The sequence below is a fragment of the Entelurus aequoreus genome, linkage group LG10, assembly GCF_033978785.1.
Source record: "Entelurus aequoreus isolate RoL-2023_Sb linkage group LG10, RoL_Eaeq_v1.1, whole genome shotgun sequence".
Taxonomy (NCBI): Eukaryota; Metazoa; Chordata; class Actinopteri; order Syngnathiformes; family Syngnathidae; genus Entelurus; species Entelurus aequoreus.
The window spans coordinates 23,300,898-23,325,473 of NC_084740.1; the positions used below are offsets into that span (position 1 = coordinate 23,300,898).

General features: G+C 36.4%; 1 protein-coding gene across 1 annotated transcript in view; it reads left to right on the plus strand.

Moving 5' to 3' along the window:
- The first annotated feature begins 3,607 nt into the window (after window positions 1–3,607).
- The window catches only part of igsf5b (immunoglobulin superfamily, member 5b), a 31,006-nt gene continuing 10,037 nt past the window's right edge, over window positions 3,608–24,576 (plus strand). Inside the window, exons 1-5 of the mRNA XM_062061863.1 lie at window positions 3,608–3,800; window positions 5,049–5,139; window positions 15,178–15,489; window positions 19,693–19,820; window positions 23,666–23,831. Coding sequence (XP_061917847.1) covers window positions 5,091–5,139; window positions 15,178–15,489; window positions 19,693–19,820; window positions 23,666–23,831 — 655 coding nt within the window. The 5' untranslated portion in view covers window positions 3,608–3,800; window positions 5,049–5,090. The remainder of the gene's footprint in view (window positions 3,801–5,048; window positions 5,140–15,177; window positions 15,490–19,692; window positions 19,821–23,665; window positions 23,832–24,576) is intronic.

Here is a 24,576-nt window from a genome sequence, read left to right on the forward strand (position 1 = left end):
ATGTCCTCGCACATTTTGGCCTATTGCCATTATTTTTGTCAGTCAAATGTGTCTCTGAGCGGTGCACATCAACTGTCCAATCAAAGCGTATATTTGTTCCTTGTGCAGACGAAGCAGAAACATTGTGTACTGTAACAATGGAGCAACTATTTATTGCTCAAACGCCCTCCCGCCGAGCTCAGACATACAGTACATCCGGGTCCTGTCTACAGCGCTAATCTTTCTGGGTAATGTAATTGTAGAAGTCGCTGCCTAGCGGTTCCACTGATATACTGTACACGTCACCACAGACAGGCGTGCAAAGTTGACAAAGTTTTAATGTTTTTGACAAGATCGTTCAAAAATGCTTTTCAGCAGGTCCTCTCTCCTCCACTGTTCCCGGCCGCTACTGTTAAAGACAACAGGTGATTAGATAACTCGTACCACCTGGGAGATCCAATCACCTGTTCAGATGTGTCTCGCCGTCGGCGCTGCCACGCCCCCGTCTGATGGTGCTAGGTCCTCAGCACCATGGAAAGAGGCTGTGACCTCCGCTCCTGCAGGCAGCGCTGGCCACACCTCCCTCCACAGTGATATATAAACATGTAGCTTTCATGTATTTATATATTAATTCACCATTTATTCATTCAGGGTAAGACGAGCATAATTCAGTTTGCAATGCTGACCTAGCACAGAGGAAGCATTTACATGTTAGAGATGTTAAAGTGTGATGATAATCTCTCATTTACGAACAAAAATCACAGCTACACATTGCTTTTAACCAGGGGTCCCCAAACTTTTTGACTCGGGGGCCGCATTGGATTAAAAAAATTTGGCCGGGGGCTGGGCTGTATATATACATACATACATATATATATACTGGGAGGAGGCCCCGCGGCAGGCCAAGGACCAGATGGGGGGATTACATCTCCTCTCTGGCCTGGGAACGCTTCGGGATTCCCCAGGAGGAAGTCGCAAATGTTGCTCTATATATATATATATATATATATATATATATATATATATATATATATATATATATATATATATATATATATATATATATATATATATATATATATAACCCCATTAACCAGCAACCCTTCGATTGCTGGCACAGCCACTCTACCAACTTCGCCACGCCGTCCCTATAATGTTGGTTTCAATGGAGGTATTTTGAGAGCCAAGTGTTTTCTGAGGTGGTACTTGGTGAACAAAAGTTTGAGAACCACTGTGTTGAGTTGAGTTGAGTTTTTATTTTTTATTTTTTATAACACACTTACAATATGATACATCACATAATTTCATATCATTTTTCTTTACAACATCCGAAAAGGAGTTGGAAGAAGCAAATCTTCTTTATCCTACCCCTTTCCCACTTCCCAATGCATTTGTTCACTTCCGGTCTTCTTTTTGCAACACAATTACATCAGTGAATGATTAGTACAGCAGTTCTTGTAATAGATAATTACGTCAGTCATGATTAACGTACTGAGATGACGAATATCCCGTTTTCAATAAGGTTGAAGGTATTTCTCAAAATTCTTCTTTCTTGTACTTTGTAAGCACTTTTAATTTGAACAGCCTCTTAGACTGGAACTTATTAGTACATTGTTTAACTTCTTTGCTTAGTCCATTCCATAATTTAATCACACATACTAATATACTAAAAGTTTTAAGCAGGGGTGTCCAAACTACAGCCCGCCGGCATCATCAAGTTGGCCCGTGAGATGGCAAATGTCCAATAAGCAATAAGTGTTTTCTTATCATAAAATGATAGCCAGAGGTTTGATTAATCTCATTTTGGTGCCATCTGCAGATTAACGGAATGAATTCAAGTCAGTGACCATTAATTGTACACGCGTTTGAGGACTTGCACAGCATGTACTTATAAGACCCAATCCAAACAAACTTTCCCTAGTCATGGTGCAGAAAAAAACAATTTCAACCAGCACAAAAATTCTACAAACATGGTCACACATATTACAACATGTTCATTGAACTTTGTGGACATTATAAACAACGTCCAATTAGTATTAGATAAACAAAAACAAACTACACCCTTTTAAATCCATTTTATGGGATGATGGGAAAAATTAAAAACACTCTCTCCACACTTATCCATGTTTGGCTCCTTTTAGCTGCTTGATAATTCTGATGGATTAAAAAACTTTAAGGAGGTCGTCATGGAAGTAAACCACGTAGGAGTCAAATTTTAAAATATTCTTTTAACCAATTGTAATACTTATTAATTATATATCCATAATATTATTATAATAATATGCGCTTTATATATGTATATGTATATATATATATATTTATATATATAAGTATATATATATATATATATATATATATATATATATATATATATATATATATATATATATATATATATATATATATATATATATATATATATATATATATATATACATATCTATATATATATATAGATATATATATATATATATATAGATATCTATATATATATATATATATATATATATATATAGATATCTATATATATATAGATATATATATATATATATATAGATATATATATACACACATACATGTGTATAAATGTACATACACTTATGTGTATATATGTATATAAACATATATATGTATACAAATGTATATATGTTTATACATATATGTATATATACATATATGTGTATGTGTGTGTGTGTGTGTATATATATATATATATATATATATATATAATATATATATATATATATATATATATATATATATATATATATATATATATATATATATATATATATATATATATATATATATATATATATATATATATATATATATATATATATATATATACGCCTGCCTGTACCCACCCGCTCTGTGCCCTATATAAACCATGGTATGTGAATACTTCCCTTAAAATCTCCTGAGGATTGAGGAAAACCCCTCATGAAACAGGCCTGTAGAGATGAAATAGTCTTGTGAATTTATCCCACACATACATATTACGCTGTACCACGGTATCGAGCACTATTTTTTGGATAATCTAATTAAGACATATATATATATATATATATATATATATATATATATATATATATATATATATATATATATATATATATATATATATATATATATATATATATATATATATATATATATATATATATATATATATATATATATATATATATAATGTCCTATTGTATTGAGCACACTTTTCAATGGTTATCATCACACTTTTTTGTTGGTTTTTTTTTGCAATCACCGCTACCCTTCTGTGGTGGCAAGAATAAACTACACACACCTCCCGAAAACTTTTTGACATATGAGGCATATTTTTTCCAGATATGCAATATCTGGTTGAACTCCAAATTGTACCATGTTAGGAAGTTAAAAATGACTACCACAATCTACTGCACTATACGTGTCCTCAAACTAAATATTTATTTTATTATTTTTTATTTAAAAAAAATATTTAAGCCCTGCACATCCTAATTTAATACACAAGAGCTGTATCAACATTGACAAAACTAATCTGTCTGGAAATATGTTGATTCTCATCGTTGTAGTTTGCCTTTCCTTAATTGACTGCGGGAGATTTTGTTTGTGTGCACCGTGGGAAGTGTGTCCATTATTTGCACTCTGAGTCACCATGTTTGCATCGGGGTGTGCAAAGTTCCCTTTGCTAATATTTAACAGGAACTTTTTTTGGTGTGCCTTTTTTTTATTTTTATTTTTTGGCGCACATAAAGAAGCCCCTGTATCACTGATATGTATGTATTGTATGTATGTGCGTCCTTCCATACAGACAATTACCGTAGGTGAGTCTGACCATTTTTGTCATCTGTTAGAATAGATTACGCCAGTGTTTTTCAACCTTTTTTGAGCCAAGGCACATTTTTTGCGTTGAAAAAATCCGGGAGGCTCACCACCAGCAGAAATCATTAAAAAACAAAACTCAGTTGACAGTAAAAAGTTGTTGTCGCAATTGTTGGATATGACTTTAAACCATAACCAACCATGCATCAATATAGCTCTTGTCTCAAAGTAGGTGTACTGTCACCACCTGTCACATCACGCCCTGACTTATTTTGAGTTTATTGCTGTTTTCTTGTGTGTAGTGTTTTAGTTCTTGTCTTGCGCTCCTATTTTGGTGGCTTTTTCTCTTTTTTTTGGTATTTTCCTGTAGCAGTTTCATGTCTTCCTTTGAGCGATATTTCCCGCATCTGCTTTGTTTTAGCAATCAAGAATATTTCAGTTGTTTTTATCCTTCTTTGTGGGGACATTGTTGATTGTCATGTCATGTTCGGATGTACATTGTCTTTGCTCCACAGTAAGTCTTTGCTGTCGTCCAGCATTCTGTTTTTGTTTACTTTGTAAGCCAGTTCAGTTTTAGTTTTGTTCTGCATAACCTTCTCTAAGCTTCAATGCCTTTTCTTAGGGGCACTCACCTTTTGTTTATTTTTGGTTTACGCGTTAGACACCTTTTTACCTCCCGCTGTTTCCGACATCTACAAAGCAATTAGCTACCGGCTGCCACCTACTGATATGGAAGAGTATAACGTGATAAGTCTGCCGATCTCCAGACAGTACAGAAACTCAACAACAACACATCATTTACAGACTATAATTACTGGTTTGCAAAAAATATTTTTAACCCAAATAGGTGAAACTAGATAATCTCCCACGGCACACCAGACTGTATGTCACGGCACACTAGTGGTTGAAAAACACTGGATTACGCAATAAATCATGCATTGTGTATAATAAATGATACACGTGTTGTATCTAGCTGTGATTTTTTCATTATTTGCTAATAGCTGAAGCCATTTACTCTAAATATATTGGGCTCTGGCATGATTGCAGTTCTTACAGATCGGCTTTTGCATTAATTACAGGCTTTATTGCTTTGTTTCACAGTCACTTGGTTGAGTAATTATTATTCTATGTTGTGTTTAATGGTGCAACAGTTTCAGCTTGAGAGGACAGCTTCTGCACAATCTAATGACAGTCTGCTGCTGTTAAAAAGATGATGATAATGATTGTCTTTGCCCCCCCCCCTCTGCCAGGTCCATGTCACCCTGATTCATGGATTGATCAGCATAACAAGGATGGCCGCTGTTGTCCTCTCCTTGCTTCTTCTGGCATGCGGCACTCAAGGTGAGCATTCAAATGTATTCATGAACGTCCACCCACAGACCATCTAGTTAGAGGAGGGTCTAACGATCTTGCTGCGCTTTGGATTTAATTATCTTTGGGGAAAAAAAGCGCCGGCTCAAATGATGCTCGTTAGGGGCTGCCTTTCTCTGATTGCGATAAAAGGAAATAACTGTGTTTCTGGCCTCCGTTTTCCTCATCTCCCAGGCCCCATTTGGTAAATGGATGCATGACGTGTGATCCAGTGTGGTTATGAGTTGTGTATTACCCTGAGCATTGTGGTGTGAACCGTGTTAGTCCGCATCTTTGCACATTATTATGAGCTTGTTTGGCTGATGACTGAGGCGTGGAACTGCAGGACCATGCATGCAGGTGTATAGTGGATAATAGTATATTATAGTATAACACCTATAGTGGAAACTCTCAGGTGGAACACAGTACAGGAACTGGTGGGTTTGATTGATTGATTGATTGATTGATTGAGACTTTTATTAGTAGATTGCACAGTACAGTACATATTCCGTACAATTGACCACTAAATGGTAACCCTCGAATAAGTTTTTCAATTTGTTTAAGTCGGGGTCCACGTTAATCAATTCATGGTATGTGGGAATAATCTGTTCCAGGGTCAAACTGAAGTTTAACTGTCATACAAGTGTAAAGAGAAGTTAAGTTCTGTTGTTGTGGTAATGACGTCAAGCATAGGCAAATGGACAGAAATACAACACAAATTCCTTTAACTCCACAAAAAAAAGAGCAAATTCGTACTCCCTTTTTTTTTTTTAAAGGATTTCTATGGTCGGTTTAGCCATATTGAACTGAGCAGCCTGGACAGAGCTGAGTCTCGCTTTCTATCTGTTGTTTTTTTTTTGTTTTGCTAACATAACACACAGATAGTACTTTTGGAATTGTACTTGTCGTCTGTGTTTTTCTGATGAAGTGCTGCCAATGTTGTCATCCACAAGAGAAACTAGTGCATTTTTCAGTTCATAATTATGTATTATCATATTTTCGATTAGAACAACATAGCTGGATAATACAATTAATTGTATTTTATTACTTTCTATTTAATTATATTTTTGTTCCGGTTCACTCGCCGTCTGTTCGCTGTTGCGAAAAAGGCTAAGTATCGCTCTATCTGTGTGCTTTTAATTGTTCTACAGCTTTCTTTACTACTTCTCACACATATTTAGTGGTACTATTTAACTTGCAAATCACCCGATCTCTGTCTCACCACCTCTTCCTCAGCTAGCTAGCTGCTAAGCTAGCGCGGAGAAAGGCAGCGCCGGTCAGGAAGCCACTCCCACACACTGCGACCACTTCCCTGAGGACAGCAGGAATTTCACTCGGTGACAGAAAACACTGTGAGTAATGGCTTCCTGTGCGTCTTGCACCATACTCACAGAGAGGTTAGAATAATACACAATTCACATAATGTTTTTTCTGTTGTGACTGTGTCAGAGGTGGACATGCATTCTACTGAGGTGGCAAATTATGATATTTCCAGTCTATTGCAGCACCAAGCAAACAATTGGAAAATTCCCGTTATATCAATTCCTAGATATGGTCGAAACTATTTAAAGTGCACTACGCATAATAAACGCAACATTGTTAATATTGCTACTACGGATAATCTTAACAAAAACTCGTCAAAACAGCCCAATACCTATAATATGGGCTTTTTAAACATAAGATCATTGTCTCCCAAGGCGTTATTAGTTAATGAGGTCATTAGAGACAACAATCTTAACGTCATTGGTCTTAGCGAAACCTGGCTCAAACCAGACAAATTTTTTGCGCTAAATGAGGCATCTCCTCCTAACTATACGAATGCGCATGTTGCCCGTCCTCTTAAAAGGGGAGGGGGTGTCGCACTAATATACAATGAAAATTTTAACCTTACCCCTAACCTAAACAATAAATATAAATCATTTGAGGTGCTTACTATGAGGTCTGTCACACCGCTACCTCTCGACCTGGCTGTTATCTACCGCCCCCCTGGGCCCTATTCGGACTTTATCAGTGAATTCTCAGAGTTCGTTGCTGATCTAGTGACGCACGCCGACAATATAATCATAATGGGGGACTTTAATATCCATATGAATACCCTATCGGACCCTCAGTGTGTGGCGCTCCAGACCATAATTGGTAGCTGTGGTCTTACACAAATAATACATGAACCCACGCATCGCAACGGTAATACAATAGATCTAGTGCTTGTCAGGGGTGTCACCACCTCCAAAGTTATGATACTTCCATATACTACCTACTCAGTGGCCTAGTGGTTAGAGTGTCCGCCCTGAGATCGGTAGGTTGTGAGTTCAAACCCCGGCCGAGTCATACCAAAGGCTATAAAAATGGGACCCATTACCTCCCTGCTTGGCACTCAGCATCAAGGGTTGGAATTGGGGGTTAAATCACCAAAAATGATTCCCGGGCGCGGCACCGCCGCTGCCCACTGCTCCCCTCACCTCCCAGGGGGTGAACAAGGGGATGGGTCAAATGCAGAGGACAAATTTCACCACACCTAGTGTGTGTGACAATCATTGGTACTTTAACTTTAACTTAAAGTAATGTCCGATCATTACCTTATACAATTTGAAGTTTTGACTCATTGTCAACAAGCTAATAATAATAATAATAACTGCTATAGTCTCCGCAACATTAATGCTGCCACAACGATGACTCTTCGGTAATGGCACCATTCCCAAATTACGTCGGCTCTATTGATAACCTCACTAAGAACTTTGACAATGCCCTGCGCAAAATTATTGATAGTATAGCACCGCTAAAGCAAAAAAGGGCCCCTAAAAGGCGCACCCCATGGTTTACAGAAGAAATTAGAGCTCATAAATTATCATGTAGAAAACTGGAACGCAAATGGCGCGCGACTAAACTTGAGGTTTTTCATCAAGCATGGAATGATAGTTTAATAACTTATAAACGCATGCTTACCTTAGCTAAAGCTAAATACTACTCAAATCTCATCCGCCTCAACAAAAATGATCCTAAATTTCTGTTTAGTACAGTAGCATCGCTAACCCAACAAGGGACTCCTCCCAGTAGCTCCACCCACTCGGCAGAGGACTTTATGAATTTCTTTAATAAGAAAATTTAACTCATTAAAAAGGAGATTAAAGACAACGCATCCCAGCTACAACTGGGTTCTATTAACACAAATACTGTATATACGACGGATACCGCCCTCCAAAATAGTCTCTCTATTTTTGATGAAATAACATTAGAGGAATTATTACAGCGTGGAAGTGGGATAAAACAAACAACATGTTTACTTGACCCACTTCCTGGGAAACTTATCAAGGAACTGTTTGTATTATTAGGTCCATCAGTGTTAAATATTATAAACTTATCACTTTCCTCCGGCACTGTTCCCCTAGCATTCAAAAAAGCGGTTATTCATCCTCTGCTCAAAAGACCTAACCTCGATCCTGACCTCATGGTAAACTACCGACCGGTCTCCCACCTTCCGTTTATTTTGAAAATTCTCGAAAAAATTGTTGCACAGCAGCTAAATGAACACTTAGTGACTAACAATCTCTGTGAACCTTTTCAATCCGGTTTCAGGGCAAATCACTCTACGGAGACAGCCCTCGCAAAAATGACTAATGATATATTGCTAACGATGGATTCTGATGCGTCATCTATGTTGCTGCTTCTTGATCTTAGCGCCGCTTTCGATACCGTCGATCATAATATTTTATTAGAGCGTATCAAAACACGTGTTGGTATGTCAGACTTAGCATTGTTGTGGTTTAACTCTTATCTTACTGACAGGATGCAGTGCGTCTCCCATAACAATGTGACCTCGGACTATGTCAAGGTAACGTGTGGAGTCCCCCAGGGTTTGGTTCTTGGCCCTGCACTCTTTAGTATTTACATGCTGCCGCTAGGTGACATCATACGCAAATACGGTGTTAGCTTTCACTGTTATGCTGATGACACTCAACTCTACATGCCCCTAAAGCTGACCAACACGCCGGATTGTAGTCAGCTGGAGGTGTGTCTTAATGAAATGAAACAATGGATGTCCGCTAATTTTTTGCAAATCAACGCTAAGAAAACGGAAATGCTGATTATCGGTCCTGCTAGACACCGACATCTATTTAATAATACCACCTTACCATTTGACAACCAAACAATTACACAAGGCGACTCGGTAAAGAATCTGGGTATTATCTTCGACCCAACTGAGTCACACATTAAGAGTGTTACTAAAACGGCCTTCTTTCATCTCCGTAATATCGCTAAAATTCGTTCCATCTTGTCCACTAGCGACGCTGAGATCATTATTCATGCGTTCGTTACGTCTCGTCTCGATTACTGTATCGTATTATTTTTGGGTCTCCCTATGTCTAGCATAAAAAGATTACAGTTAGTACAAAATGCGGCTGCTAGACTTTTGACAAAAACAAGAAAGTTTGATCATATTACGCCTATACTGGGTCACCTGCACTGGCTTCCTGTGCACTTAAGATGCGACTTTAAGGTTTTACTACTTGCGTATAAAATACTACACGGTTTAGCTCCAGCCTATCTCGCCGATTGTATTGTACCATATGTCCCGACAAGAAATCTGCGTTCAAAGAACTCCGGTTTATTAGTGATTCCCAGAGCCAAAAAAAAGTCTGCGGGCTACAGAGCGTTTTCTATTCGGGCTCCAGTACTCTGGAATGCCCTCCCAGTAACAGTTAGAGATGCTACCTCAGTAGAAGCATTTAAGTCCCATCTTAAAACTCATTTGTATACTCTAGCCTTTAAATAGACCCCCTTTTTAGACCAGTTGATCTGCCGTTTCTTTTCTTCTCTCCTCTGCTCCCCTCTTCCTTGGGAGGGGGAGTTGCACAGGTCCGGTGGCCATGGATGAAGTGCTTGCTGTCCAGAGTCGGGACCCCGGGTGGACCGCTAGCCTGTGCATCGGTTGGGGACATCTCTGCGCTGCTGACCCGTCTCCGCTCGGGACGGTTTCCTGCTGGCCCCACTATGGTCTGGACTCTCGCTGATGTGTTGGATCCACTGTGGACTGGACTTTCACAATATTATGTCAGACCCACTCGACATCCATTGCTTTCGGTCTCCCCTAGAGGGGGGGGGGGGGGGTTACCCACATATGCGGTCCTCTCCAAGGTTTCTCATAGTCATTCACACCGACGTCCCAATGGGGTGAATTTTTCCTTGCCCGTATGTGGGCTCTGTACCGAGGATGTCGTTGTGGCTTGTGCAGCCCTTTGAGACACTTGTGATTTAGGGCTATATAAATAAACATTGATTGATTGATTGATTGATTGTTGATTTTACGCTATCATATTTTTAAATCTATGTTACTCTATTATATTTTGTTCACTTTATCCAATATTTTGTCTATTTAACTCTATTATATTGTTTGTTAGATTTTTTTTTGTCTATATTGCTCTATTACATTTTGTTTGTTTTATTCTATTGTATTCTTTTTTGTTCATTTTATTCTACTGTATTTTTGTCTATTTTATTGTACGACATTTGTTTTTTTTATTAAATTTTTTCTCTGTCTTATTCTATTACATTTTATTTTATTCTATTTTTGGTCTATATTAATGTAGTGTATTTTGTAAAAAAATTGTGTTTTCTTTTTTTCCTTTTCTATTCTATCACCTTTTGTTAATTGTATTCTGTTTTTCTATTTCACTGTATTTTGTTTTGTTTGTTCTATTTTATTTTTGATTATTCAACTACATTTTGTTTATTTTATTATATTTTTTGTCAATTTTATTTTTTATTACATTTTGTTTATTTTATTATATTTCTGTTCATTCTATTGAACTACATTTGTTTATTTTATTATATGGTTTTGTCTATCTTACTCTATTATATTTTATTGTATTTGTCTATTCTATTCAATTCACATTACATTTGTTTTTGTTCTATTTTACTCTATTATATTTTGTTAATTTTTTTAATTCTGTTTTTGTCTATTCTATATACTACATGTTGTTCATTTCATTCTATTTTTGTCTATTTTATTGTAATCCATTTTGTTGATTTAATTTTATTCTATTTTAGTTTTTTCTATTCTACTACATTTTTTTAATTCCTACTTTTACGTATTCTATTCTATTACATTTGGTTTATTAAATTTTTATTCATTTATTCATTTTAGCTTTGTTTGTCTCCCCAAAAAACAGGGCATGGTTTAAAGCTGGGGTTCTTAACCTTTTTGACCTTGGGGCCAAACATTTCCACTACATAGGGGCCCGGAACACACTGAATTATTAACACTCAATTAGTAATCTTACTCTTTATTTTAATCGTATTCAATAATTATATCTAACCTACTTACAGTTTAACAAGATAAAACATGTCAAATTATATAAAAGCATTATTATTATCAAGGCTTAGGTCAGGCTGATTACAAAAAAACACACGCAGAAGAAAGGACTCTTAAAAACTGATATAAAAAAAAAATGTACATACAATTACGCAGTGCTAAAATAAATAAATTCTAACTAAATACAAAATAATAATACACATGTATATATAGTGTATATATATTTTTAAATAAACTGTCTCTAAAATGTAAGTGTAAATGAAAATACAGTTTTGTCACTTTAGTCATAATTTTTGTGCTTAAGAAACTTCAGCTGCAGATTTCTTGTTTGTGGGATATTGAAGGAGATATTTTTTGGCGGCCCTCTAGGGGGTGCTCACCGCCCTACAATAGTCCCTTTTGGTTAAGAGACCGTTTTTGTGCACTTTCAGTGGCATACACTATGACCACAGATTTTATTTTAAGTAGATTCAATTAAATTAATGTGCATATATACCTTAAATCCTACTAAAATCATGCTTTAAAGCAAAGCTGTCGAACATATGGCGTCCCGCGAACATGTTTTTTTCGGCCCGGGAGATGAGTTTGCTAAGTATAAAAATGACCTGTAATTTTTGAATGGAAGAAACTGCTGTTCTAAATGTGTCCACTGGATGTCACAATAGCAATTCTTTGTATCCTATGCCACAAGAGTACGCATGACTTCAGAGGGGGCGGAGCTACGGTATGTGACATGTTACGATAGAGGCAACACTTCCATGTTTGGACACTTAGTGATGTGGATTGTTATGTTATGTTCATGCTTTGATTGTCAAAAATGTGACATTTCTACTGCCTAAAAATGGTTTTGATAATCTGCACATTTGGTGTTGTACTTATGACTGGGGACACATTTCCTGGGCGTACATAAATATGCTAAAAAATAATATGTATCCCCTTCTAACTTCATGTGTGATTAATGAAATGAGTCCAAATTCACAAGTGTCGTTGTAGATGATGCTACGTATGTACAGAATAGGGTTGTCTCGTTACTAATATTTTGGTGCCGGTACTGGTATCAATATTTTTCGATACTTTTCTAAAATAAAGGGGACCACAAAAAAAATCGCATGATTGGCTTTATTTTAACAAAAAATCTTAGGGTACATTAAACATCTGTTTCTTATTGCAATCCAATAACAATTTAGTCCTTAAATAAAATAGTGAACATACAAGACAACTTGTCTTTTATTAGTAAGTAAACAAACAAAGGCTCCTAATTTGGCTTCTGACGTATGCAGTAACATATTGTGTCATTTATCATTCTATTATTTTGTCAAAATTATAAAGGACAAGCTGTAGAAATTGATTAATAATCTACTTGTTCATTTACTGTTAATATCTGCTTATTTTCCTTTTCAACATGTTCTATCTACACTTCTGTTAAAATGTAATAATCACTTATTCTTCTCTTGTTTGGATACTTTACATTAGTTTTGCATGATACCACAAATTTAGGTATCGATCCGATACCAAGTAGTTACAGGATCATACATTGGTCATAATTTAAGTTCTCGTGTGTCCAGGGACGTATTTTCTGAGTTTATGAATATAATACAAATTTTAAAAAAGAAGAAAGAAAAACGATTTTGTGACGATAAAAAATATTGATGTAATCATAGTAGTATCGACTAGATACTCTCTTGTACTTGGTATCCTTACAGTGGATGTCAGGTGTAGAACCACCCATGGCATTTGTTTACATTGTGAGCTATCACATTCTCCTACGGTGTGTAGTGAAGCATGTTTAGCTATTCCTCGTCCTGCAGGGATGATACTTGTAAGAAACTTACTTTATTTGTCGCCATGGAGGCGAGGATTAGTGATTTAGAAGAAGCTAAAACACTGCCGATTGCGGATGAACTTTAGCCGCTAACTCGCTAGCCATGTCTTAAAGCACCTCTTCCTGAGGGCATTTCAGTGTTATAACTTCACCTTTATCGTTAGTTTTTAGGCCAAAATGCGTCCGTTCTCTCTTTTCTGTCTACACACTGTGTCTGCTTGTAAGTACTCCGAGATTGTGCGCTGCCGAACATGCTCCTGTGCTCGTAAAACCAGCAATGTACCATGCCATGCCTGTAAAAAAAAAATGATGGCGAACCGGTACTTTTCAAACAGAGTATAGTACCATTTTTGATTCATTAGTACCGCGATACTATACTAGTACCGGTATACCGTACAACCCTGGTACAGAATAAACCACACGATGTTTGTGCATCGGTTGAGGAAAATGAGTAAATTACAATAATAACATCCTATAATTTGATTCTGATATTATTATTCATTTAATCTTCTAAAAGATTAAAAATTACACCAATGGGAGCATTTTAAAACTCTGCCGGACTCAATTTTGTCATAACGGGGGGGTTTTCGCAGCTTACTGCGAGGTTTGTTCTCCCAGGACGCAAACGGACTATTCCGGACAGGACTTGAAGGTAGGAACATGATTTAATCTTGACTCTCAAAAAGGTACAAACAAAAAGGTGCACAAGGCGAAGGCACAACATATCGCAGGAAACAAAAGCGAACACTTAGCATCAACTATGGACAGGGCAAAAACTCGCTAACTGTGGCATGAACAAACAAAATTTACTTGGCAAGGCATGAAGCAAACAATCGCATGACACAAGCAATGACGCCAGCCGACTGACAGGCAAAGACAGGCTTAAATACTGGTCTCTTGATTAGAGACAGGTGTGTCCCGAACGCAAGAGGCAGGTGAAAATCAAAAGTCGTCATGGAAACTAAAACAAACAAGGGTGCACAAAAACAGGAACTATGGAGTCTTAAAACTAACAGAAAATAACAAAAACATGATCTAGACCACAGATCATGACAAATTCCACCTATTTGACTGATGAACATTATCACATAATTTATTCTGAAATTATAAATAACGGCAAATATTTGATTTGATTTTTATTAAGGATCCCAATTAGCTGGTTGCCTCAACAAACCACTAGTCTTCCTGGGGTCCACAATTCAATACAATTACAACTAAAAGCATATAATTATAACTACACAATACAGTAAAAAAATTAAAATAAAATAAAAGCATCAATAAAAAAACAAGCAAACAATTTACAGTCACAGAATAATAATTACCATATAAATATCACTACACAATATAAAACCAAACAAATCATCAACGAGCAAACTAATTTAAAGACTCAGATAAAATATTACTCTCTTTTTAAAAACCTGTTTACTTTCAATGCTGGTGAGAATTCGAGGCAGGTTATTCCAGAGCGATAAAGATTTATAAATAAAAGATTTCCGGGGACGAGGGAGTACAAAATGCCCCTCACTGGACGCCCTGGTATTGTGATTATGTATAGTGCTACTGTGAACTATTTGGGCCATGAGAAAAGCAGGAGTTTTACTACCGGTTACTGATTTGAACAATATAAGAGTATTAGATTAAATAGAATAGAATACTATTAGTGTTCTGATTTGTACATTTTCAAAATATGCTTGGTCTATTTGTCAACAAAGAACACATTCTGAAGTTGTCTTTATATTTAAGTTATCATGCCATGATTTTCCTCCATGTGGCCCCTGAGCGAATTAGACACCCCTTTCTCTAAATGTCATGCAAGCTGAAATATGCGACACATGGTAGCATAGGCAGCTTGATTTTGCTTTGACAATCATTCATGTTTGTTTTCGATGGCTTTCAGCTGTGTTGAAGCTGTCGCCCGGCAGCTTGACAGTCCTCAGGGGCGACCAGGCCCGCTTTACTTGCGGGACCACCAAACCCACAGAGTGGGATGTGATGCTGTGGGAGCTGAACAGCACGGTGGTGGTCTCCATCTCCAGGCGGCACGGCGTGCTGTCGTCCTTCTTCGCCAATGTGACGGCGGAGGAAAGCCACGCCCCGAGTGGAGACGGGTGGACGCTTGTTTTCGGGAGCGTTGGGAGGCACCATCAGGGGCAAGTCACCTGTCACCTGCAGGGAATTGACAGGAAAACAGCGAGCCTCTTCGTTCAAGGTTCATAAAAAATAAAAAAATAATAAAAAAATGAATGATGATGTTGACTGTGCTTAGGTTTAATTGGAGACATTTCCACTCAGAATGTTCTGAACTCCTGTTTCTTCAGGCCACAGATTAGTTTGATAGTCTAATAACAAATAAATTACAATCTAGCACTCTATATTATGCAAAATATTGCAAAAAAACTGGCATAAACTGTTGCAATTAACATACATTTTAACACAAAACTATCCGATAGCTGCTAATAGTGGCTTATTAATGAGTTCAATATTCAGAATTAGAAGTAGAAAATTGCTCCATTGCACATTATCATTACATACAGCATCTCGTTTGGAATATTGTTCGTACTTAAAATAACAACGCAGAATAACTTCAAATAATAAGTGTATTACTGGGCTACTGTTATACTTAACTCCTTGAATATACATCCGTTTCTTTTACTTGACAACAAGATCACATTGTCCTGTAATAAATGTGTTAGGTATGGTTCATTCGGATTTATTAGAAATTGTTACATTATTATTATAATTATAATTATTGTTACCACTATTTTCTCAGCACGTGTTCTTTTTTTTTGCCGTTTTATTCACCAGTGGCATTATTGCTGTCATTATTATATGAATAAATAACAAAAATACTCATCAATAATAATCATAATGAATAATGATGTCATGAATAATACATTTTTGTTATAATGTACTAAATGGTAAATGATTGTTATTTATGACATTATCACTAATTATTTTAATTATTTTATATTATATTGTATTGGTTGTTCAGTACTTATTTAATTATTATAATGCTCTTATGAGCACATTTTTTAAACAAAAACAAGACTTAAGCTTTACTAACTATATATATGTAGATATATTATTCTGTACACATGTTATGTATGTATATATTCGTATATATGTTAGATTTTTTATCGCTATATTAGTCTACTTATACCTGCATTGTCTTTTCCATCCTTACACTTTCCATCTTTGTAACTGAGCTACTGTGTTGAACATTTTCCCTTGTGGATCATTAAAGTTTGTCTAAGTCTAATAACTTGTTACATGATACAATAAATAGTACAACTTAATGACTTCAATAAAATATCGCTTAATTAAAAAAAAAAAAAAATTTTTTTTTAGTATGTATAGTGTTGGTAAAGACACTAATAGGATGATACACATTCAAGCCATTATGTTCACCTTTATATATATATATATATATATATATATATATATATATATATATATATATATATATATATATATATATATATATATATATATATATATATATAAATAAAGGTGAACATAATTTTGTCATTTTGTGTTAAAAAAATTCCTAAAAATTCTAAAACATGTTTAAAAAAAATTCTGCCACTTAAATATTTGCAATAACACATTTCCTCACAGTCCTCTAGTCACTGATCAAAACAGCACATTTACCATGACTGATGTGTTGCGATATTGACCACAGTGCTGCTGACACAGCACTATTTCACCCCCATGGGAACGTCACGCCGCAGATGAGATGCCAACTCATTAAATGCTGCAAGATTTGTACGGAGCCTCGCTTCCAGTGACCTTATCCTTTTGCTTATTTGCATCCTTGCCCCTTAAACCGCCAAGTCAGCAGAATAAAACATCAGTGAGGAAATACCCTGATGCAAAAAAAAAAAAAAAAGGACGATGCCAATGACCCGTCACCTTTTCCAATATATCATAAAGAGAAGCCTTCATTGCTTTCTTTGCCATGAGTGCACACCCTGCCGACATGTTCGCTCACTAATAGTCGGTGAATCAGCCCCTCTGGCTGCAAGCAGACGACGGCTCTGACCTGACGCAGCCTCGGAATTAACCGTGCATCCTGGCACTTAGCTGTCAGCAACTCTGTGATTTGTGTACTGCATGCAGCCACAAATAAAGCAGTTGGACGACGGCCACAAATGTGCTGCAGATCTCCTCCGTGGGCTTTAATTGACCTCAAACAATCCTTCCTTAACACCGAGAGCTCACACGAACTTATCAGCAGGGTGATTGCCCTTAAAGGCTGCCATGGCAACCTAAAGCCTCATGAATCCTCGCCGCTCGGATTGAAGCGTAACGAGAAAGCGCTGATGCTGATGCTTCTCCGTCCCCGTTTGGACGTATTAATCAGTCATGATGGCGGCGGCCTCTCATCCGTCACCGCGAACAAGGCTGCTGGTTGCCTGCCAGCGTTTACTTACGTCCGCCATTACAGTCTCATTCTGGAGTCGAAAATGTATTGTCTTACACTCGGAGCGTATGATTTGTGTGGCAGCGAATTCCGCTATCAAACAGTCTTCAATCTTATCGCCAACATCAAGGCAACTTGCTGCACCGACATGATCCACTGAGGCTTGTTTGGCAGGAGGAGGGGAGAAGATGACAAGCATTTGGCAGGAGTTTGACACTTTGAAGGGCTCTTATCTGCTCCATTTTAGGGGCTTTGAAAATGGTTTTGGATCCTACTGAAGCACTAAAATAATTGTTTTGAAGAGAATATGCTAACAAATCTAAAGCTGTGTGCAGGGTAAATCTGCATTTTTCTCCTCTTGGCTGATATGTTCGGATTCCGCAGCTATATTGCAACCATGCCTTATCCAACATTTTTATTTAATTGTATCTTATTTTATTTTATTTAGATTTTTTATATTTTTGTTTTTAAATTAGTGACATGAGGTTGAATTTTTGTGCAACATTAAAAAAGTGTTCTGAAGTTGTGCGCAGGATAAATATGCTTGGATTCCACAGCCACTACATCCACCCTTATCCAACATTTTAATTTAATTTAATTTAATGTAATTTTATTTTATTTTATTTTAATTTATTTTATTTTATTTTATTTTATTTTATTTTATTTTATTTTATTTTATTTTATTCAATTCAATTTAGTTAATTTAGTTAATTCAATTATCATCCATCCATCCATTTTCTACCGCTTGTCCCTTTCGGGGTCGCGGGGGGTGCTGGAGTCTATCTCAGCTGCATTCAGGCGGAAGGCGGGGTACACCCTGGACAAGTCACCCCCTCATCACAGGGCCAACACAGATAGACAGACAACATTCACACACTAGGGACAATTTAGTGTTGCCAATCAACCTGTCCCCAGGTGCATGTCTTTGGAGGTGGGAGGAAGCCGGAGTACCCGAAGGGAACCCACGCAGTCACGGGGAGATATACAAACTCCACACAGAAAGATCCCGAGCCCGGGATTGAACTCAGGACCTTGGTATTGTGAGGTGCATGCACTAACCCCTTTTTCCCACCGTGCTGCCCAATTAAATTATATTTAGTTTAATTTAATTTAATTTGTGACATGAAGTTGAATTTTTGTGCAAACATTAAAAAAGTGTTCTGAAATTGTGCACAGGATAAATCTGCATTATTTTACTCACTGCTTGGATTCCGCAGCCACTACAACCACGCCTATCCATCATTTTAATTTAATTTAATTTTATTTTATTTATTTTAATTTAATTTAATTGATTTAGTCCAATTCAATTGTATTTACTTTAATTTAATTTAATTTGTGACATGATGTTGAATTTTTGTGCAGCATTAAAAAGGTTTTCTAAAGTTGTGCCCAGGTTAAATCTGCATTCTTTTTATCCCCTTTGCCGACATGCTCGTATTCAGCATCCACCTAACCAGACAGTGTCCAGACAGTGATAGATTTATTTTATTTTATTTTATTTAATCACAGACAGTGATAGAAAATCGTATTTTAATTGAATGCAGATTAATTTAATTTGATTTGAGATGTAGATTTTGAATCTGATTTTTATTTAATTAGATTTAATTAGATTTGATTCTGTTTAGTTTTTTCAATTAAATTAGTAAAAAAAATGTATTCCTTGAATTTATTTTATTATTATTATTATTTTAAATTTAATTTCACTTAGGTACATATATTAACGTATTTACTATTTTGCAAAAAATATTTTGGTAGAACTGCAGATTGCACAACCAGGGATAAGTTATAAAAACACACCAGCCTCATGATGTGTTGCTCCCAACATCCTGTAAAACAAGAGTAATACATTTTAAACACCAAAGTCTGTAAAGTGTAAAATGTGGGATTGTTGTCCCTTAAAGCAACTCACAAAGTCTGTTCCCGCCCATAATGGAAAATGAAATATAGAGTAATATGAAAAAAAAAAATGTTGTTTGTGATTTTTGTCAGAAAAAGGCAGTGTGAAAGTCTTCGGAGGAAACACGACAGCTTTAAAGGGGCAGCCAGCCCTGTTGGAGTGCCAGGCAGCAGGATGGCACCCTCAACCTTCTTTACAGTGGGAAGTAGACGGAAAAAAGGTAAATAAAAACACGACTCATGTTAACACCTGTACATTAATCTCCTTTTGTCAAGGGTGGTCTACAAAGACAAATGATCCCCAAGGTCTGTGAGTAGCTTGGGGTCAAAAACATTTCAATAACATCTGTGGCTGTAGGCAACCTCCTGATGTAGTTTTTTGTATTTATTAAAGCTACAAAATGGCAGTATCATTGTGTGGTCACTATACGTTTGTGCCGATACAACCTTTTGACTCCTGATGGAGCCTTGAGTATGGGTCAATGGCAATATTGATCTGATACGTTATATAGCACGAATCAAACATACTTTTATTATTTGGTAGAGTGGAATGTTAGAACAGAGAACAATGGTATTGTCTGCGGATGTTCTCATTCATCCAGGTCATTGTATTCTATATAACTTTTATTATCATTTGCATATTTTGCAGCCACTTGTTGCCAGGCGGATTTGGTGATTGTGTCAGAATGTCCCAAATTTTTTGGGGATTGTGTCTTGTGCTTATTAAAAAAAGCAATATAGAACTTTATTATAAAATGATTTACATATTTTTGCAGCTACTTGTTGTTAGGCAGATTTAGCAATTGTGTCCTGTGTTCAGCAAAATAAAAGTAGTATAAAACGTAATCATCCTTTACAAATTTTGCAGCTATTGTTGCTAGGCAGATTTGATGAATTTGTCTTAAAGCTCAGTAAAAAATAGTATTATACTACTTTTATTATTATTTTACCTATTTTGCAGCTACTTGTTGCTAGGCAGATTTGGCAATTGTGTCCTAAACTCAGTAAAAAAAGTAATATAGTACTTTTATAAGCATTTACACATTTTTGCAGCTACTTGTTGCAACGCAGGTTTGCCAATTGTTTCCCAAGGTCCAGTAAAGAAAAAGGTATATAACTTTTATCATCATTTACATATTTTGCAGTGACTTCTTGCTCGAAAGACTTGGTGATTGTGTCCCAAAGATTTGGCGATTGTGTCAGGTGCTCAGTTAAAAAAAAGCAATACAGAACTTTATTATCCTTTACATATTTTGCAACTACTTGATGCTAGTCAAAATTGGTGAATTTGTCTTAAAGCTAAAAAAAAAAAGTACTGTAGTAATTTTGTTATTATTTTGCATATTTTACAGCTACTTGTTGTTAGGCAGATTTGGCAATTGTGTCCTTGAGCTCAGTAAAAGAACATTAATATAGTACTTGTATTCATATTTACATATTTTTGCAGATACTTGTTGCTATACAGATTTGATGATTGTGTCCCAAGGCCCAGTAAAGAAAAAAAGTACAGTATAGTACTTTTATTATCATTTACATCTTTTGCAGCCACTTGTTGCAAATTTGGCAATTGTATCCTAAAAATTAAGTTGTATAGTAATTTTAATATCACTGACATATTTTGCAGCTACTTGTTGTGAGGAATACTTTGCATTTGTGTCCTAAAGCTCAGTAAAAACAAAAAGTATTATACCGTAGTACTTTTATTATCCTTTACATATTTGGCAGCCACTTGCTGCTAAGCACATTTGGTGATTGTGTTTGAAAGCCCAATAATAAAAAAAAAAGAATAAAAATGAAGGCATCTTTACATAATGAATTGTCCCAATAATGTGGTTACTTTCGTTTGGCCCTTTGGACACATTTTGGAACTACTTGTAGCTAGGCAGAAATAGTGATTGGTTCTCTCAGCCCTGGACTGTTCAAGAACAATGGTAGGTATGAAAAACACTAACCTATTCATTGTTAATTGCCTGAAACGGACTTATGCTGTCTTTAAGTTAAAGTGGAGTGGTAATTACTTTTTTAACGACACCCGGTGGCAAAAATAGTTCATTACGTTAAGTTCCTGAAGCAGTATGTTGAATGATGTGGATATTTTCTAATAGGTTTCTACCTTGGAGACTTTGTATGTGTAAGAAATGTGCCACTACAATTATTTAATACCGTATCTTCCGCACCATAGGGCGCACCGGATTATAAGGCGCACTGCCAATGAATGGTCTATTTTCCATCTTTTTTCATATACAGTATAAGGCGCACCGGAGTATAGGGCGCATTAAAGGAGTCATATTATTATTATTTTTTTTCTAAATGGAAAACACTTCCTTGTGGTCTACATAACATGTCAAAATGTTGCATAGATTATGTTTTACAGATCATCTTCAAGCCGCTTTCTGACAGTCGCTTCCGGATGCACCGTTTTGTGGGCGGTCTTATTTACGTGGCTCACCTTCGGCAGCGTCTTCTCCCCATCATCTTTGTTGTAGCGGTGTAGCGTGCAAGGACGGGAGTGGAAGAAGTGTCAAAAGATGGAGCTAACTGTTTTAATGACATTCAGACTTTACTTCAATCAATAACGGAGCAGCATCTCCTCATCCGAAAACAACAACACCGGAAATGTGTCCCGTGAAAAACTGTCCAACCGGAACTCTAATAACTAAAGTTCCTTGGGTGAATAATGTGAACTCACTACACCGGTATGTTTTAGCGCTTTCATGGTGAGTTTACTGACAGATATAAGTAAGAACTTTATACTACTTTGTTTTAAAAATGGCAACAGTGGAGAATGAATGTCCCATAATAAGTAGATAGAAAAAAAGAAGAAGCTTATCGACTACGGCGTTGGCATGGACTACAAAGGTGGACGTGGGCAATTTTTCAGGATTTATGCAGATCCCAAATACAGATCAGCAGGTACCAGTACTCGTATGTTGAAGCACAATACAATCCATCAAGCGGTGCAGCTTCATAGCTTACCAAAGTCATACTAAAACATTTTAATAGATTTTTGAGCGCCGTGTGTAATGTTCTATATTTTCAATGGAACATATAAAATGTTGGTGTTGTTTACTTGAGTCATATTGCCATCATATTGCAGTCTACACATATCTCTTATGTTTGACTGCCATCTACTGGTCACACTTATCATTACACAATGTACCAAATAAAATTGCTTCGAGGTCGGTAAGCAAAACAAAAATTATTCCGTACATTAGGCGCACCGGGTTATAAGGCGAGTTTTGAGAAAAAAAAATATTTTAAGTGCGCCTTATAGTCCAGAAAATACGGTAATTATTTATATTAACAAATGTGCTAATTTAAACTGCAATATTGTTCAATAAAGGACATTTATTACGTATGTCTAGCTTGTGCTTCTGCTAGCTCCTATAGACTACAGCAGGGGTCACCAACGCGGTGCCCGCGGGCACCAGGTCGCCCGTAAGGAACAGATAAGTCGCCCGCGGGCCTGTTTAAAAAAAAAAAGTAAAAAAAAAAAAAAATTATTATTATTTTTTTTTTTTTAAATTAAATCTACATAGAAAAAACACAAGATACACTTTCAATCAGTGCATCAACCCAAACAACCTCCCCCATGCACACTCATCCACACCCACTCACACAAAAGGGGTTATTTCTTTCTGCTACCAATATTCTGGTTCCCACAACATAGACAACACATCTGCAAGGGACACAGTCCCTGAAGCACACATGATTGTATAGGCTGCTGGTCCACTAACATTTTCATTAATTACTATTTTTTATGTAATTATTTGTATATTGTTTTACTTTATTTTTTATCCAAGAAAATGTTTTTTATTTATTTATCTTATTTTATTTTATTTTTTAAAAAAGGGCCTTATCTTCAACAGACCAGGTTGTCAATGAAATTAGATTTGTTTAAAGGGTTTTTTAAACCAGGCCCAGTCCAGATAATGTCCAAGTCGGACTCAGCAACACACACCTTCATTCATGTACACAGAAAAAAATTAGGGCAGCCTTGTGTGTTTATTGGAGGAGATGTGCATGTTAACTGTTTGCATGTTTCTTCTTGGGCAATTGTGGGCAGCTGAGCCAGCACGAGTACAACCTGAGTAGCAAAGAAATGGGGAAGAGCCTCTTCACTGTGAGCAGCAACGTCAGCCTGACGGCGACAAGAAGCTCTGGGGTGGACTGTCTGGCCTCGGTATCTGCCTTCGCCAGGCCGCTCAGGAGCAGCGTCCGCCTGACACTGTGTAAGTCATATTAACACATCAAGTAATAAACTAAAGCGATGAGTGTGGGCTTTACTCTGCAGTGTAGATTCGCCATGTATTTAATATTTAATAAAGAGTGGTCTGACTTCCTGTTCCTGTATGTCAAATGACTTTCACTGGCTAATAGGGCACTCATAACTAGCCCTGAGAATTCTGCCTAGCAACGGTAAAGGACCAGTAAATTTTTTTTTACAGGTCTTAGAGACCCAATTACTAATTCTGCCTAGCAACAAGTCGTTCCAAAATGTGTCAAAGGCCAAACAAAAGTAACCACATTTTTGTTGGGACAATTCATTATGGAAAGATGTATTATTTTTTTTTTACTGGAATTTGAAACAAAATCGGCAAATCAAAATAGCGGTAGAAATGGATGGATGGATGGATATTAAAAGTACTATAATACTTTTTTTTTTTACTGAGCTTTAGGTCACAATTACTAAATATAATAATATGTAATATGTAAATGATATTAGAACGACTGTAATTATTTCTTTATTGGGTTTTGGGACACAATCATCACATCTGCATAGCAACAAGCAGCTGCAAAGATATGTAAATAATAATAAAAGTAAAAGTAGGATAAGCGGAAGAAGATGAATGGATGGATAATAAAAGTACTATAGTACTATAGTATAGTAATTTCCCCTCGGGGATTAATAAAGTAATTCTGAATCTGAATCTGTTTTTACTGAGCTTTAAGACACAATCGCCAAAACTGCCTGGC